General features: G+C 44.6%; 1 protein-coding gene across 1 annotated transcript; it reads right to left on the reverse strand.

The window, feature by feature from the left end:
• Positions 1 to 129: 129 nt before the first annotated feature.
• Positions 130 to 15,547, reverse strand: LOC129826165 (uncharacterized protein C22orf15-like). Its single transcript, XM_055886560.1, has 5 exons — positions 15,390 to 15,547; positions 15,063 to 15,149; positions 14,509 to 14,631; positions 998 to 1,069; positions 130 to 696 (listed from the first exon to the last, which is right to left on the reverse strand). The coding sequence occupies exons 1-5, from the start codon at positions 15,412 to 15,414 to the stop codon at positions 536 to 538; spliced, it is 468 nt and encodes a 155-aa protein (XP_055742535.1). The 5' UTR covers positions 15,415 to 15,547; the 3' UTR covers positions 130 to 535.

Consider the following 15,547-nt stretch of genomic DNA (forward strand, 5'->3'; position numbering starts at 1 on the left):
ATGAAATATGGGACCAACATTTATATTGTTGTTCTGTACATATATAGGCTACCTTTATTAGTTGTTCAACTAATAATTTAATTTAAACATTATTAATTGTTGTGAATAAATGGACAAGTATGCTCAGGCTACATTTATATTCCTTTAATAAGTTCAATGGTCCATATAGTCTAATTCTCACATTAGGCTGCAGTTTACACAGGCAGTCCAATTCTGATCTTTTTTCATTAATTGGTCTTTTGACCAATCAGATCAGCTCTTTTACATATAATTGGGCTGCCTGTGTTAACTCAGCCAAATAATCCTAGATTAGTAAAAAACATTTCTGGGCCAATACCAGCTTCTAGTACATACAGGAGACAAGCTACATGCAAATGCCATTCTTAATTTTCCCAGGGATATGTGGGAATGTTAATTTATCAACCTAAATTTACGTGAGTAAAAAATAATTAGAGTGAAGAGAACCACAGCACCAACACAATTACATGTATGTGATCCACAGCTTTCTACACATGCATGTCCATCACCATCTTTTTCAGCCTTCCTCCTCTCCTTTCTTCATATCTTTAAGTCTTCTAGGATGGCTCTTCTTGTTTCCAGCAGTGGGCTTGCGCCGGATCTGGTTGACAGAGCCTTTCCTTGAGGGACCACCCTTCATCCCCTCCTTATAGGGGTTGGACAGCTTCTTTAGGACCTCTGAGGTAGAAACATTTACAAAAGTAACATACACAAGTATAGACAGTTAATACATATTAACCACCACATATTAACCATCCTTATCATACAGTCTTAAATCAGGCTTGATGTGGGTTTGCTTAAGGCTAGTGTACTGCACATGTACAGTAACTAGGCAACAAAGTCATGTTACAGGTATTGTCCCATTAGGAGTCCACAAAGAATTACTTTAGATCATGCTCGGTGCCGGCACTGAATAAAGCCATGCAGTGGTTTCAGTCGGGCACATTTGCCTCAGTGCTGTGGATGTTTTTTTCATTACCTGCTAACTCGGGATGGCTCTTGCCAAGGTCATTTAGGAGTGGCACATACTTCTGCTCTTCAGTCCCATCACCTCCAGGGGGCAATATGAAGTGAATTAAAGTTAACCAGTTTCATTACTGTAAAGTAACTTTAGTAATAATAACATTAACTTCAGCCATGTTAAGTCCAGGCACCACAGGCTACTAGGGATTTTTTTCTTCCTTTACTCTCATCAGACTGAACCTTTACCAGTTGAAAGTATACATAAATACAATATATTATTTTATTACAATATGCGCTAATTTGCATATTCTAAGAATCCGTTCTTAAACACATTGCTTCAAAGCAGAATGATTTTTGTTTTTGTTTTATTGTGATATGACACTCAATAGTCAGACTTTTACAGATCATTTTATAAAAATATTGTAATTTCGTGCAATTATTTAAAAAACACTATTCACATGTATGATGGATGCATATTTTGCATATATTTACACATAAGATTACACTTAAAATCAAAACAACACAAGATGTAAAATAAAAGCCTCAGTAAAAGTCTGACTAAAAGTCTACCCGAGTGGCACAGCAAGTCTAAGGCACTGCATCTCAGTGCTAGAGGTGTCACTACAGACCCTGGTTCGATCCCGGACTGTATCACAACCAGCCGTGATCGGGCAGGGCACAATTGGCCCAGTTAGTGGAGGGTATGGCGTCATTGTAAAATAAGAATTTGTTAACTGACTTGCCTAGTTAAATAAAGATAAAATAAAAATAAGACCTAAGAACCTGTGTATGGAATAATGTGGAATAATGTGAATGTATGTCATTTGAAGGCTGAGAAAAATGAATTGGAGCACAGGGAACATGTCATTTTGAGAAAATGGCCGATAAAGATAGGCTAATGCAATTAAAATGTACTTTCCATAAATATTACCATTCATGTCACATTAATTAAACTCTTATTCATATATCACTTCTAAACTGACAAATAAACATGAGATATACCTTTTACTAATACATTAGCACGTTTCATACATTTCTTTCACGGAATAGAGCATATGCTTTAAATACTGGTCTGATGGGCAAATATGCACTTTTGGGCAAATTCTCATGTCACTTTGCCCAATGTGTCACATACAAGAAGATTTTATGGCTATTGAAATGTGCAGAACAGTAATCAGCTATGCCTGCCCCATATGTAAGGCCCTCTTTGAGTTGTTGCTGGTGACGCTTTACTTTCTTGACTGTGTCATGGGACCTGCGCCTACTCTTGACACACTCCATTGAAGCAGCATCAGCTCTCACAACTCCTCTCTGATTGCTCCAGTGTCACCAAAGGGCTGTCAAGCCACAGTTTTTCCATCAGATTTGATATAGCAGTGGTTCCCTCATTGAACGTTGCTACTGCCATACTGGCTGTTGCGTCAATGCAGCTTTTGCCCACAAAGACAGTTTTGGGGCACTGTCAAGCCACAGTTTTTCCATCAGATTTGATATAGCAGTGGTTCCCTCATTGAACGTTGCTACTGCCATACTGGCTGTTGTGTCAATGCAGCTTTTACATTTACATTTACATTTAAGTCATTTAGCAGACGCTCTTATCCAGAGCGACTTACAAATTGGTGCATTCACCTAATGACATCGTGGAGCAGCCACTTTACAATAGTGCATCTAAATCTTTTAAGGGGGGGGGGGGGGGGGGGGCAGAAGGATTGCTTTATCCTATCCTAGGTATTCCTTGAAGAGGTGGGGTTTCAGGTGTCTCCGGAAGGTGGTGATTGACTCCGCTGTCCTGGCGTCGTGAGGGAGTTTGTTCCACCATTGGGGTGCCAGAGCAGCGAACAGTTTTGACTGGGCTGAGCGGGAACTGTACTTCCTCAGTGGTAGGGAGGCGAGCAGGCCAGAGGTGGATGAACGCAGTGCCCTTGTTTGGGTGTAGGGCCTGATCAGAGCCTGAAGGTACTGAGGTGCCGTTCCCCTCACAGCTCCGTAGGCAAGCACCATGGTCTTGTAGCGGATGCGAGCTTCAACTGGAAGCCAGTGGAGAGAGCGGAGGAGCGGGGTGACGTGAGAGAACTTGGGAAGGTTGAACACCAGACGGGCTGCGGCGTTCTGGATGAGTTGTAGGGGTTTGATGGCACAGGCAGGGAGCCCAGCCAACAGCGAGTTGCAGTAATCCAGACGGGAGATGACAAGTGCCTGGATTAGGACCTGCGCCGCTTCCTGTGTGAGGCAGGGTCGTACTCTGCGGATGTTGTAGAGCATGAACCTACAGGAACGGGCCACCGCCTTGATGTTAGTTGAGAACGACAGGGTGTTGTCCAGGATCACGCCAAGGTTCTTAGCGCTCTGGGAGGAGGACACAATGGAGTTGTCAACCGTGATGGCGAGATCATGGAACGGGCAGTCCTTCCCCGGGAGGAAGAGCAGCTCCGTCTTGCCGAGGTTCAGCTTGAGGTGGTGATCCGTCATCCACACTGATATGTCTGCCAGACATGCAGAGATGCGATTCGCCACCTGGTCATCAGAAGGGGGAAAGGAGAAGATTAGTTGTGTGTCGTCTGCATAGCAATGATAGGAGAGACCATGTGAGGTTATGACAGAGCCAAGTGACTTGGTGTATAGCGAGAATAGGAGAGGGCCTAGAACAGAGCCCTGGGGGACACCAGTGGTGAGAGCGCGTGGTGAGGAGACAGATTCTCGCCACGCCACCTGGTAGGAGCGACCTGTCAGGTAGGACGCAATCCAAGCGTGGGCCGCGCCGGAGATGCCCAACTCGGAGAGGGTGGAGAGGAGGATCTGATGGTTCACAGTATCGAAGGCAGCCGATAGGTCTAGAAGGATGAGAGCAGAGGAAAGAGAGTTAGCTTTAGCAGTGCGGAGCGCCTCCGTGATACAGAGAAGAGCAGTCTCAGTTGAGTGACTAGTCTTGAAACCTGACTGATTTGGATCAAGAAGGTCATTCTGAGAGAGATAGCAGGAGAGCTGGCCAAGGACGGCACGTTCAAGAGTTTTGGAGAGAAAAGAAAGAAGGGATACTGGTCTGTAGTTGTTGACATCGGAGGGATCGAGTGTAGGTTTTTTCAGAAGGGGTGCAACTCTCGCTCTCTTGAAGACGGAAGGGACGTAGCCAGCGGTCAGGGATGAGTTGATGAGCGAGGTGAGGTAAGGGAGAAGGTCTCCGGAAATGGTCTGGAGAAGAGAGGAGGGGATAGGGTCAAGCGGGCAGGTTGTTGGGCGGCCGGCCGTCACAAGACGCGAGATTTCATCTGGAGAGAGAGGAGAGAAAGAGGTCAAAGCACAGGGTAGGGCAGTGTGAGCAGAACCAGCGGTGTCGTTTGACTTAGCAAACGAGGATCGGATGTCGTCGACCTTCTTTTCAAAATGGTTGACGAAGTCGTCTGCAGAGAGGGAGGAGGGGGGGGGGAGGGGGAGGAGGATTCAGGAGGGAGGAGAAGGTGGCAAAGAGCTTCCTAGGGTTAGAGGCAGATGCTTGGAATTTAGAGTGGTAGAAAGTGGCTTTAGCAGCAGAGACAGAAGAGGAAAATGTAGAGAGGAGGGAGTGAAAGGATGCCAGGTCCGCAGGGAGGCGAGTTTTCCTCCATTTCCGCTCGGCTGCCCGGAGCCCTGTTCTGTGAGCTCGCAATGAGTCGTCGAGCCACGGAGCGGGAGGGGAGGACCGAGCCGGCCTGGAGGATAGGGGACATAGAGAGTCAAAGGATGCAGAAAGGGAGGAGAGGAGGGTTGAGGAGGCAGAATCAGGAGATAGGTTGGAGAAGGTTTGGGCAGAGGGAAGAGATGATAGGATGGAAGAGGAGAGAGTAGCGGGGGAGAGAGAGCGAAGGTTGGGACGGCGCGATACCATCCGAGTAGGGGCAGTGTGGGAAGTGTTGGATGAGAGCGAGAGGGAAAAGGATACAAGGTAGTGGTCGGAGACTTGGAGGGGAGTTGCAATGAGGTTAGTGGAAGAACAGCATCTAGTAAAGATGAGGTCAAGCGTATTGCCTGCCTTGTGAGTAGGGGGGGAAGGTGAGAGGGTGAGGTCAAAAGAGGAGAGGAGTGGAAAGAAGGAGGCGGAGAGGAATGAGTCAAAGGTAGACATGGGGAGGTTAAAGTCACCCAGAACTGTGAGAGGTGAGCCGTCCTCAGGAAAGGAGCTTATCAAGGCATCAAGCTCATTGATGAACTCTCCAAGGGAACCTGGAGGGCGATAAATGATAAGGATGTTAAGCTTGAAAGGGCTGGTAACTGTGACAGCATGGAATTCAAAGGAGGCGATAGACAGATGGGTAAGGGGAGAAAGAGAGAATGACCACTTGGGAGAGATGAGGATCCCGGTGCCACCACCCCGCTGACCAGAAGCTCTCGGGGTGTGCGAGAACACGTGGGCAGACGAAGAGAGAGCAGTAGGAGTAGCAGTGTTATCTGTGGTGAGCCATGTTTCCGTCAGTGCCAAGAAGTCGAGGGACTGGAGGGACGCATAGGCTGAGATGAGCTCTGCCTTGTTGGCCGCGGATCGGCAGTTCCAGAGGCTACCGGAGACCTGGAACTCCACGTGGGTCGTGCGGGCTGGGACCACCAGGTTAGGGTGGGCGCGGCCACGCGGTGTGAGGCGTTTGTATGGTCTGTGCAGAGAGGAGAGAACAGGGATAGACAGACACATATTTGACAGGCTACAGAAGAGGCTACGCTAAAGCAAAGGGGATTAGAATGACAAGTGGGCTACACGTCTCGAATGTTCAGAAAGTTAAGCTTACGTAGCAAAAAATCAATAAAATTAAAAATCTTATTGACTAAAATGATATAGTACTGCTGGCTGGTGAAGTAGCCTGGCTAGCAGTAGCTGCGTTGTTGAAAGTGAAGCTGGCTAGGTGACCTCGACAGTTTCTCTAAGTTTCTCTAAACTACACAATTATCATGGATACAAGGACAGCAAAGACAACTAGCTAACACTACGCTAATCAAGTCGTTCCGTTGTAATGTAAGTTTCTACAGTGCTGCTATTCGGTAGAAGTTGGCTAGCTAGCAGTGTTAGCTAGCAGTGTTGGCTAGGTAGGAGGACGGCAGCGCGGCAGGCGAAACTAGCTGGCTAGCTAACCGATAATTACTCAGAGTTACACAATTATCTTAGATACAAAGCTAGCAAAGAAAACTATGTAGCTAGCTAACACTACACAAAACAAGTCGTTCCGTTGTATTGTAATCGTTTCTACAATGCTCTTCGGTGGCAAGCTGGCTAGCTAGCAGTGTTGGCTACGTTGCGTTAATTTCGAACGAAAATAGCTCGCTAGCGAACCTCAATAACGACGCAATTATGTTTGATAAAAGACGGCTATGTAGCTAGCTAAGATCAAACAAATCAAACCGTTGTACTGTAATGAAAATGAAAATCAGACCGTTGTACTATAATGAAATGTAATGAAAAGTTATACTACTATTCGGTAGACGGTGGACGTTTGCTAGCTGCTGGGCAGATAGCAGTGGACAACGAGACGACGAAATACGATAATTACGCAGTTATCTTTGATACACAGACGGCTATGTAGCTAGTTAAGAAGAAATTGCTAAGGTTGGACAAATTAAATCGTTGTACTATAATGAAATGTAATGAAAAGTTATAAAAGTTATACTACCTGCAGAGCGAATGCAGAGCGAATGCAAATGCGACCGCTCGCCCCAAACCGAGCGGTCGCATTTGCCCACAAAGACAGTTTTGGGGCACTGCGACCATATTACAGAATTCAGACAGTCATATACATTCTGGGTTCCTCCATGCTATATTCTTTTGAGGAGGTAATTTCTTATTTTTTTCAACTTTATTTAATCACGTAGGCCAGATTGAGAACAAGTTCTCATTTAAAACTGCAACCTGGCCAAGATAAAGCAAAGCAGTGCGACACAAACAACACAGAGTTACACATGGAATAAGCAAACGTACAGTCAATAACACAATAGAAAATTCTATATACAGTGTGTGCAAATGAGGTAAGATTAGGCAATAAATAGGCCGTAGTGGCGAAGTAATTACAATTTAGCAATTAAACACTGGAGTGATAGATGTGCAGAAGATGAATGTGCAAGTAGAGATACTGGGGTGCAAAGGAGCAAAATAAATAAATAACAATATGGGGATGAGGTAGTTGGATGGGCTATGTACAGGTGCAATGATCTGTAAGCTGCTCTGACAGCTGATGCTTAAAGTTAGCGAGGGAGATATGCGTCTCCAGCTTCAGTGATTTTTGCAATTGGTTCCAGTCATTGGCAGCAGAGAACTGGAAGGAAAGGCGGCCAAAGGAGGAATTGTCTTTAGGGGTGACCAGTGAAATATACCTGCTGGAGCGCGTGCTACGGGTGGGTGCTGCTATGGTGACCAGGGACCTGAGATAAGGCGGGGGCTTTACCAAGCAAAGACTTATAGATGACCTGGAGCCAGTGGGTTTGGCGAAGAATATGAAGTGAGGGCCAGCCATCAAGAGCATACAGGTCGCAGTGGTGCGTAGTATATGGGGCTTTGGTGACAAAACGGATGGCACTGTGATAGACTGCATGCAATTTGCTGAGTGTTGGAGGCTATTTTGTAAATGACATCGCTGAAGTCAAGGATCGGTAGGATAGTCAGTTTTACGAGGGTATGTTTGGCAGCATGAGTGAAGGACGCTTTGTTGCGAAATAGGAAGCCGATTCTAGATTTCATTTTGGATTGGAGATGCGTATTGTGAGCTAGGAAGGAGAGTTTACAGTCTAACCAAACACCTAGGTATTTGTAGATGCCTACATATTCTAAGTCAGAACCGTCCAGAGTAGTGATGCTGGACGGGCGGGCAGGTGCAGGCAGCGATCGGTTGAAGAGCATGCATTGAGTTTTACTTGCATTTAAGAGCAGTTAGAGGCTACAGAAGGAGAGTTGTATGGCGTTGAAGCTCGTCTGGAGGTTAGTTAACACATTGTCCAAAGAAGGGCCAGAAGTATACAGAATGGTGTCGTCTGCGTAGAGGTGGATCAGAGAATCACCAGCAGCAAGAGCGACATCATTGATGTATACAGAGAAAAGAATCGTCCCGAGAATTGAACCCTGTGGCACCCCCATGGGGACTGCCAGAAGTCCGGACAACAGGCCCTCCGATTTGACACACTGAACTCTATCTGAGAAGTAGTTGGTGAACCAGGCGAGGCAGTCATTTGAGAAACCAAGGCTGTTGAGTCTGACAATAAGTATGTGGTGATTGATAGAGTCGAAAGCCTTGGCCAGGTCGATGAATACGGCTGCACAGTATTGTCTTTTATCGACGGCGGTTATAGTATCGTTTAGGACCTTGAGTGTGGCTGAGGTGCACCCATGACCAGCTCGGAAACCAGATTGCATAGCGGAGAAGGTACAGTGGGATTCGAAATGGTCGATGATCTGTTTGTAACTTCTTGTCAATAGGGGGGCGTTGTTTTCACTTTGGAAAAAATCGTGCCCAAATGAAACGGCCTCCTATTCTTTTCTAGATAATACAATATGCATATTATTATTACTATTGGATAGAAAACACTCAGAAGTTTCTAAAACTGTTTGAATTATATCTGTGAGTAAAACAGAACTCATTTTGCAGCAAACTTCCATACAGGAAGTGAAAAATCTGAAAACGAGGCTCTGTTTCAGGGCCTGCCTATTCAGCTGGCTTTCATTTATCGATATGCATGCACTTCATACGCCTTCCAGAAGATGTCAACAGGCAGTGGAAGGTGGAATGGGGTGTCTAGCTTGATCTGAGGCCGAACAAGAGCTTTTGGAGTGATAGGTTCGGAATTTTATTTGTCTTCGAAGGTGCGCGGCGGAGCTCGACATTGTCTTCTGAAAAGCGTTCGGTTTACACGGCGAATATCTCCGGCTCTGATTTTATTTGATACATATGATAATAACATCATAAAGTAGGATTTTTCAACCAAGTTTTATCAGTTTATTCAACATTTATTGGGACTTTTGGAGTTTTCCGTTCTTTGCGTCAAGAGAGGATGGGAATGTTAGCAACTTTGGCTAGCATTGTGGCACGAATTCGACAGAAGAAATGGACATTCTAAAACCAAACAACGATTTATTCTGGACCAAGGACTCCTTGTACAACATTCTGATGGAAGCTCAGCAAAAGTAAGAAAACATTTATGATGTTATTTCGTATTTCTGTGTAAAATGTTGACTCCTATTCTCCGCCGTTTTGGTGAGCGCTGTCTCACAATAACGCAAGCTGTATTTTATGGTAAAGTTATTTTTAAAAATCTAACACAGCGGTTGCATTAAGAACCAGTGTGTCTTTCATTTGCCATACAACAAGTATTTTTATGTAAAGTTTATGATGAGTTCTTTGGTCAGATTAGGTGAGTGTCCAAAATATCTCTTGAGATTCTGGTGAATTGATGCTACGTATTCACAATGTATAACCAGGATTTGTAGCTATAAATATGCACATTTTCGAACAAAACATAATTGTATTGTATAACATGATGTTATAAGACTGTCATCTGATGAATTTGTTCAAGGCTAGTGATTAATTTTATATCTTTTGCTGTTTTTTGCGAAAGCTACCTTTGCGGTGAATAAATGCGTTTGTGTGTCCTCCTCCCAGAGTGCTAAGAACCTTGGCGTGATCCTGGACAACACCCTGTCGTTCTCAACTAACATCAAGGCGGTGACCCGTTCCTGTAGGTTCATGCTCTACAACATTCGCAGAGTACGACCCTCCCTCACGCAGGAAGCGGCGCAGGTCCTAATCCAGGCACTTGTCATCTCCCGTCTGGATTACTGCAACTCGCTGTTGGCTGGGCTCCCTGCCTGTGCCATTAAACCCCTACAACTCATCCAGAACGCCGCAGCCCGTCTGGTGTTCAACTTTCCCAAGTTCTCTCACGTCACCCCGCTCCTCCGCTCTCTCCACTGGCTTCCAGTTGAAGCTCGCATCCGCTACAAGACCATGGTGCTTGCCTACGGAGCTGTGAGGGGAACGGCACCTCCGTACCTTCAGGCTCTGATCAGGCCCTACACCCAAACAAGGGCACTGCGTTCATCCACCTCTGGCCTGCTCGCCTCCCTACCTCTGAGGAAGTACAGTTCCCGCTCAGCCCAGTCAAAACTGTTCGCTGCTCTGGCACCCCAATGGTGGAACAAACTCCCTTACGACGCCAGGTCAGCGGAGTCAATCACCACCTTCCGGAGACACCTGAAACCCCACCTCTTTAAGGAATACCTAGGATAGGATAAAGTAATCCTTCTAACCCCCCCCCCCCTTAAAAGAGTTAGATGCACTATTGTAAAGTGGTTGTTCCACTGGATATCATAAGGTGAATGCACCAATTTGTAAGTCGCTCTGGATAAGAGCGTCTGCTAAATGACTTAAATGTAAATGTAAATGTCTGTTTGGCTATTGTGGTAAGCTAATATAATTCTATATTGTGTTTTCGCTGTAAAACACTTAAAAAATCGGAAATATTGGCTGGATTCACAAGATGTTTATCTTTCATTTGATGTACACCATGTATTTTTCATAAATGTTTTATGATGAATATCTATGTATTTCACGTTGCTCTCTGTAATTATTCTGGCTGCGTTTGTGCTATTTTTGATGGTAGCTGCAATGTAAAACTATGATTTATACCTCAAATATGCACATTTTCGAACAAAACATAAATGTATTGTATAACATGTTATAAGACTGTCATCTGATGAAGTTGTTTCTTGGTTAGTGACTAATTTTATCTCTATTTTGTCGGTTTTGTGAAAGCTACCTATGCGGTGGAAACATGGTGAAAATATGCGGTTGTGTGTTTGGCTATTGTGGTTAGCTAATAGAAATACGTATTGTGTATTCGCTGTAAAACATTTTAAAAATCGTAAATGATGGCTGGATTCACAAGATGTTTATCTTTCATTTGCTGTATTGGACTTGTGATTTCATGAAAATTATATTATATGATATCGCTGTCCCGTTAGGCTAGGCTATGCTAGTCAGCTTTTTTGATGAGGAGGATCCCGGATTCGGGAGAGAGAAGCGGTAGAGATTTTAACTTGGCTTTCGAAGACCTTAGAAAGGCAGGGTAGGATAGATATAGGTCTGTAACAGTTTGGGTCTAGAGTGTCTCCCTTTCCAATCTATGGGAATCTCAGACAATACGAAAGAGGTTGAACAGGCTAGTAATAGGGGTTGTAACAATTGCGGCGGATAATTTTAGAAGAGAGGGTCCAGATTGTCTAGCCGAGCTGATTTGTAGGGGTCCAGATTTTGCAGCTCTTTCAGAACATCAGCTATCTGGATTTGGGTGAAGGAGAAATGGGGAAAGCTTGGGCAAGTTGCTGTGGGGGGTGCAGAGCTGTTGACCAGGTTAGGGGTAGCCAGGTGGAAAGCATGGGCAGCCGTAGAAAAATGCTTATTGAAATTGTCAATTATCATGGATTTATCGGTGGTGACAGTGTTTCCTAGCCTCAGTGCAGTGGGCAGCTGGTAGGAGGTGCTCATATTCTCCATGGACTTTACAGTGTCCCAGAACATTTTGAAGTTTGTGCTACAGGATGCACATTTCTGTTTGAAAAAGCTAGCCTTTGCTTTCCTAACTGCCTGTGTATATTGGTTCCTAACTTCGCTGAAAAGTTGCATATCGCAGGGGCTATTCGATGCTAATGCAGTACACCACAGGATGTTTTTGTGTTGGTCAAGGGCAGTCAGGTCTGGAGTGAACCAAGGGCTATATCTGTTCCTAGTTCTACATTTTTTAAAGGGGCATGCTTATTTAAGATGGTGAGGAAAGCACTTTTAAAGAATAACCAGGCATCCTCTACTGACGGAATGAGGTCAATATCCTTCCAGGATACCCGGGCGAGGTCGATTAGAAAGGCCTGCTCACTGAAGTGTTTTAGGGAGCATTTGACAGTGATGAGGGGTGGTCGTTTGACCGCAGACCCATTACAGACTCAGGCAATGAGGCAGTGATCGCTGAAATCCTGGTTGAAGACAGCAGAGGTGTATTTAGAGGGCAGGTTGGTCAGGATGATATCTACGAGAGTGCCCGTGTTTACGGATTTGGGGTTGTACCTGGTAGGTTCATTGATAATTTGTGTGAGATTGAGGGCATCTAGCTTAGATTGTAGGACGGCCGGGGTGTTAAGTATGTCCCAGTTTAGGTCACCTAACAGTACGAGTTCTGAAGATAGATGGGGGGCAATCAATTCAGATATGGTGTCCAGGGCACAGCTGGGGTCTGAAGGTGGTCTATAACAAGCGGCAATGGTGAGAGACTTGTTTCTGGAAAGGTGGATTTTTAAAAGTAGAAGCTCGAATTGTTTAGGCACAGACCTGGATAGTATGACAGAACTCTGCAGGCTAATTCCGCCCCCTTTGGCAGTTCTATCTTGTCGGAAAAATGTATAGTTAGGGATGGAAATTTCAGGATTTTTGGTGGCCTTCCTAAGCCAGGATTCAGACACGGCTAAGACATCCGGGTTGGCAGAGTGTGCTGAAGCAGTGAATAAAACAAACTTAGGGAGGAGGCTTCGAATGTTAACATGTATGAAACCAAGGCTTTTACGGTTACAGAAGTCAACAAATGAGAGCGCCTGGGGAATGGGAGTGGAGCTAGGCTCGGCAGGGCTTGGATTAATCTCTACATCACCAGAGGAACAGAGGAGGAATAGGATAAGGGTATGGCTGAAGGCTATAAGAACTGGTCGTCTAGTGCGTTCGGAACAGAGAGTAAAAGGAGCAGGTTACTGGGCGCGGAAGAATAGATTCAAGGCATAATGTACAAACAAGGGTAAGGTAGGATGTGAATACAGTGGAGGTAAACCTAGGCATTGAGTAATGATGAGAGAGGTTTTGTCTCTAGAGACACCATTTAAACCAGTTGTGGTCACCGCATGTGTGGGAGGTGGAACAAAAGGGCTAGCTGAGGCATGTTGAGCAGGGCTGGAGGCTCTACAGTGAAATAAGACGATAATCACTAACCAAAACAGCAATGGACAAGGCATATTGACATTACGGAGAGGCATGCGTAGGCATGTGATCATAGGGTCCAGTGAGTAGCTAGGCGAGCTGGAGACACGGCGATTCAGACAGCTAGCAGGCCGGGGCTAGCAGAAGGGCCTTAGGGGACGTTGTGACAGAAGAGTCTGTTGAAGCCTTACGTCGGTAGACCAGTCGTGATGGTTCGGCAGGGCTCCGTGTAGGCAGTAAAAGGGTCCAGGCCAATTGGCAAAATAGGTATTGCAGCCCAAGAAATCTTCAGCTAGCCAGGAGGTGTGCCTAGCTCGGGGCTAGCTCCAGGCTAACTGGTGCTTGCTTCGGGACAGAGACGTTAGCCAGGAGTTGCCACTCGGATAGCAGCTAGATGGTGGCGATGATCCGATGTAAAGGTTCAGAGCTTGCGGTAGGAATCCGGAGATGTGGAGATGTGGTCGATGGGGTAGAGAAAGAGCAGTCCGATATGCTCTGGGTTGAATCGTGCTGTGCAGACTGGCAGGAGTTGTCCGGGCTGAGGTTAGCTGATGACCGCTAGCAGTGGCTAACTGACTACTAGCTAGTAGCTAGTTAGCTGGCAAGCTTCTGTTGGGGTTTCCGGTTCTCAAGAATAGAAAATAGCAGATCCATACCACATTGGGTGAGGCGGGTTGCAGGAGAGTATGTTGAAATTGAGGTTAACAACATGAAAAAATGTATACGAAGAAAAAAAAGATATACACGGGACACGACAAGACAAAGACGTCTGACTGCTACGCCATCTTGGAGTTTTTGAAATCCTATGATATACAGGTAGCCGACAGAAAGGGCTGCCTCGCTTCTAGCTCTTAGGAAACTTTGCAGTATTTAGTTTTTTTTATGTATTATTTATTACATTGTTAGCCCAGAATTTTTTTTTGTTATTCTTAATTCCATTTGCTTACTCAAATTTGTGTGTATTGAGTATATGTTGGGAAATTGTTAGATATTACTTGTTAGATATTACTGATATTAACATCTGCTAAACACGTGTATGTGACCAATAACATTTGATTTGAGGTACCATTTTCTATAAAACAAAATGGCTTCCATGGTTTTTGCGACTGGTTGGATCTTCACCATTTTCTAGGGCTCTAGAAACCAATCTGACAGGGGGGAGCTTTTCGGCACAACACCGGAAAACAATCTTTTGCATGATGTATAATTCAACATGGAAAGTTAGAGGTAGAATTAGAGGTAGAAGTTCTACGTGAAAAATGCTAACGAGAACAACATTTATGGCAGGTGTAATTGACGGAGTTGAGATAAAATTATACAAATCAAGTATTTATATACATTATTGCCGATTTATTTGTAGTTGCAAAATGTCCCAAAATCTGAAAATTTACAAATGCAAGCAAAATCACAATTTTTGCCTGTGGTGCCTGGCCTTATCAACCTATGTATAACATATTAGTAGGCCTAGTAATCGTGTGTAGAGCAGGCAATGTGAGAAACCACTCTTTGATCCAATGGGCTCTTTAGACATACACAGCCTAGTGCGTTTATTATATTTGGAGAGACTCACTGCAGATGCGTATGAGAACATAGCTGTGCCTCTCCTTCATCAGACTGCTGGCCTGCTCCATGCTCTTCTCCTTTTCACTCAGGTTCACCAGCTCCCCTGTCCTGTCCATCAGATCCACACAGTCTGTAGAGTACATCTGTAATGTGACCTTTACACTGGGATCTCTGTCTATTACATTTTCACTTATTGGTATTTACTCAGTCAGGAGACAATCTGGCAGGCTGTTTCTATAATTTCCAGTCATTGGCACAGATACCATGTGCATATAACCGCACACGGAAATGTACTGTATAATATATATCCAATAGTATTTGTATCATGCTTTCAGACTCTTATCTTTTAAAAATAATGTTTTAAATATTTTGTTTTATGTGTAATGCAATTGCCTTTATGTGTTTGGACCCGAGGAAGAGTAGCTTGATGGGGATCCCTAATAAATACAAATACAAACAACACTATCAGGTGCTTCTGAGGTTGAATAAAGAATCTAATACAACATATCTGAAGTTCAACTGTAAATGATTCTGCTCTGTGGGAGATGTACGGAACTGCACCTTGAGAATCCAGACAACATCTCTCCTTCAAACTGTGGATGAAGTCTATCACCCTGCAGTTCAGGTTAAACAGTTCTGTTTGGCCCTCTTTCAAAGTAAGAGAAGAGAAGTACGTTTGTACATTTCTTCTAACATTGTATTACATTCATATGACATCGTACATCACAAAAGTACATCTAATGTTTAAATGTGTTATTCTCAAATGATCTGTTTATATCTCCATAGGTCTCCGATGGTTTCATTAGAGGTCAGCTGTTGGCCTCCATTGAGATGATGGAATTATACTCCATCATGATGATGATGATGATATAGCACTCTTTCACTTACCTCCAAACTGCACGGTGACAAACATTTCACCTTGTCTCTACACAAAACGCTTCAGACCAGACCTCTAAAGCCACCTCCCATAATGTTGCTACAAGTATCTGAAGCACTCGCCTCTTCCATAGAGCCAAAGGAGTGATGAGTTTGGGCTTAGCACACAG

This window comes from Salvelinus fontinalis, chromosome 28 (genome assembly GCF_029448725.1).
Source record: "Salvelinus fontinalis isolate EN_2023a chromosome 28, ASM2944872v1, whole genome shotgun sequence".
NCBI classification, from domain to species: domain Eukaryota; kingdom Metazoa; phylum Chordata; class Actinopteri; order Salmoniformes; family Salmonidae; genus Salvelinus; species Salvelinus fontinalis.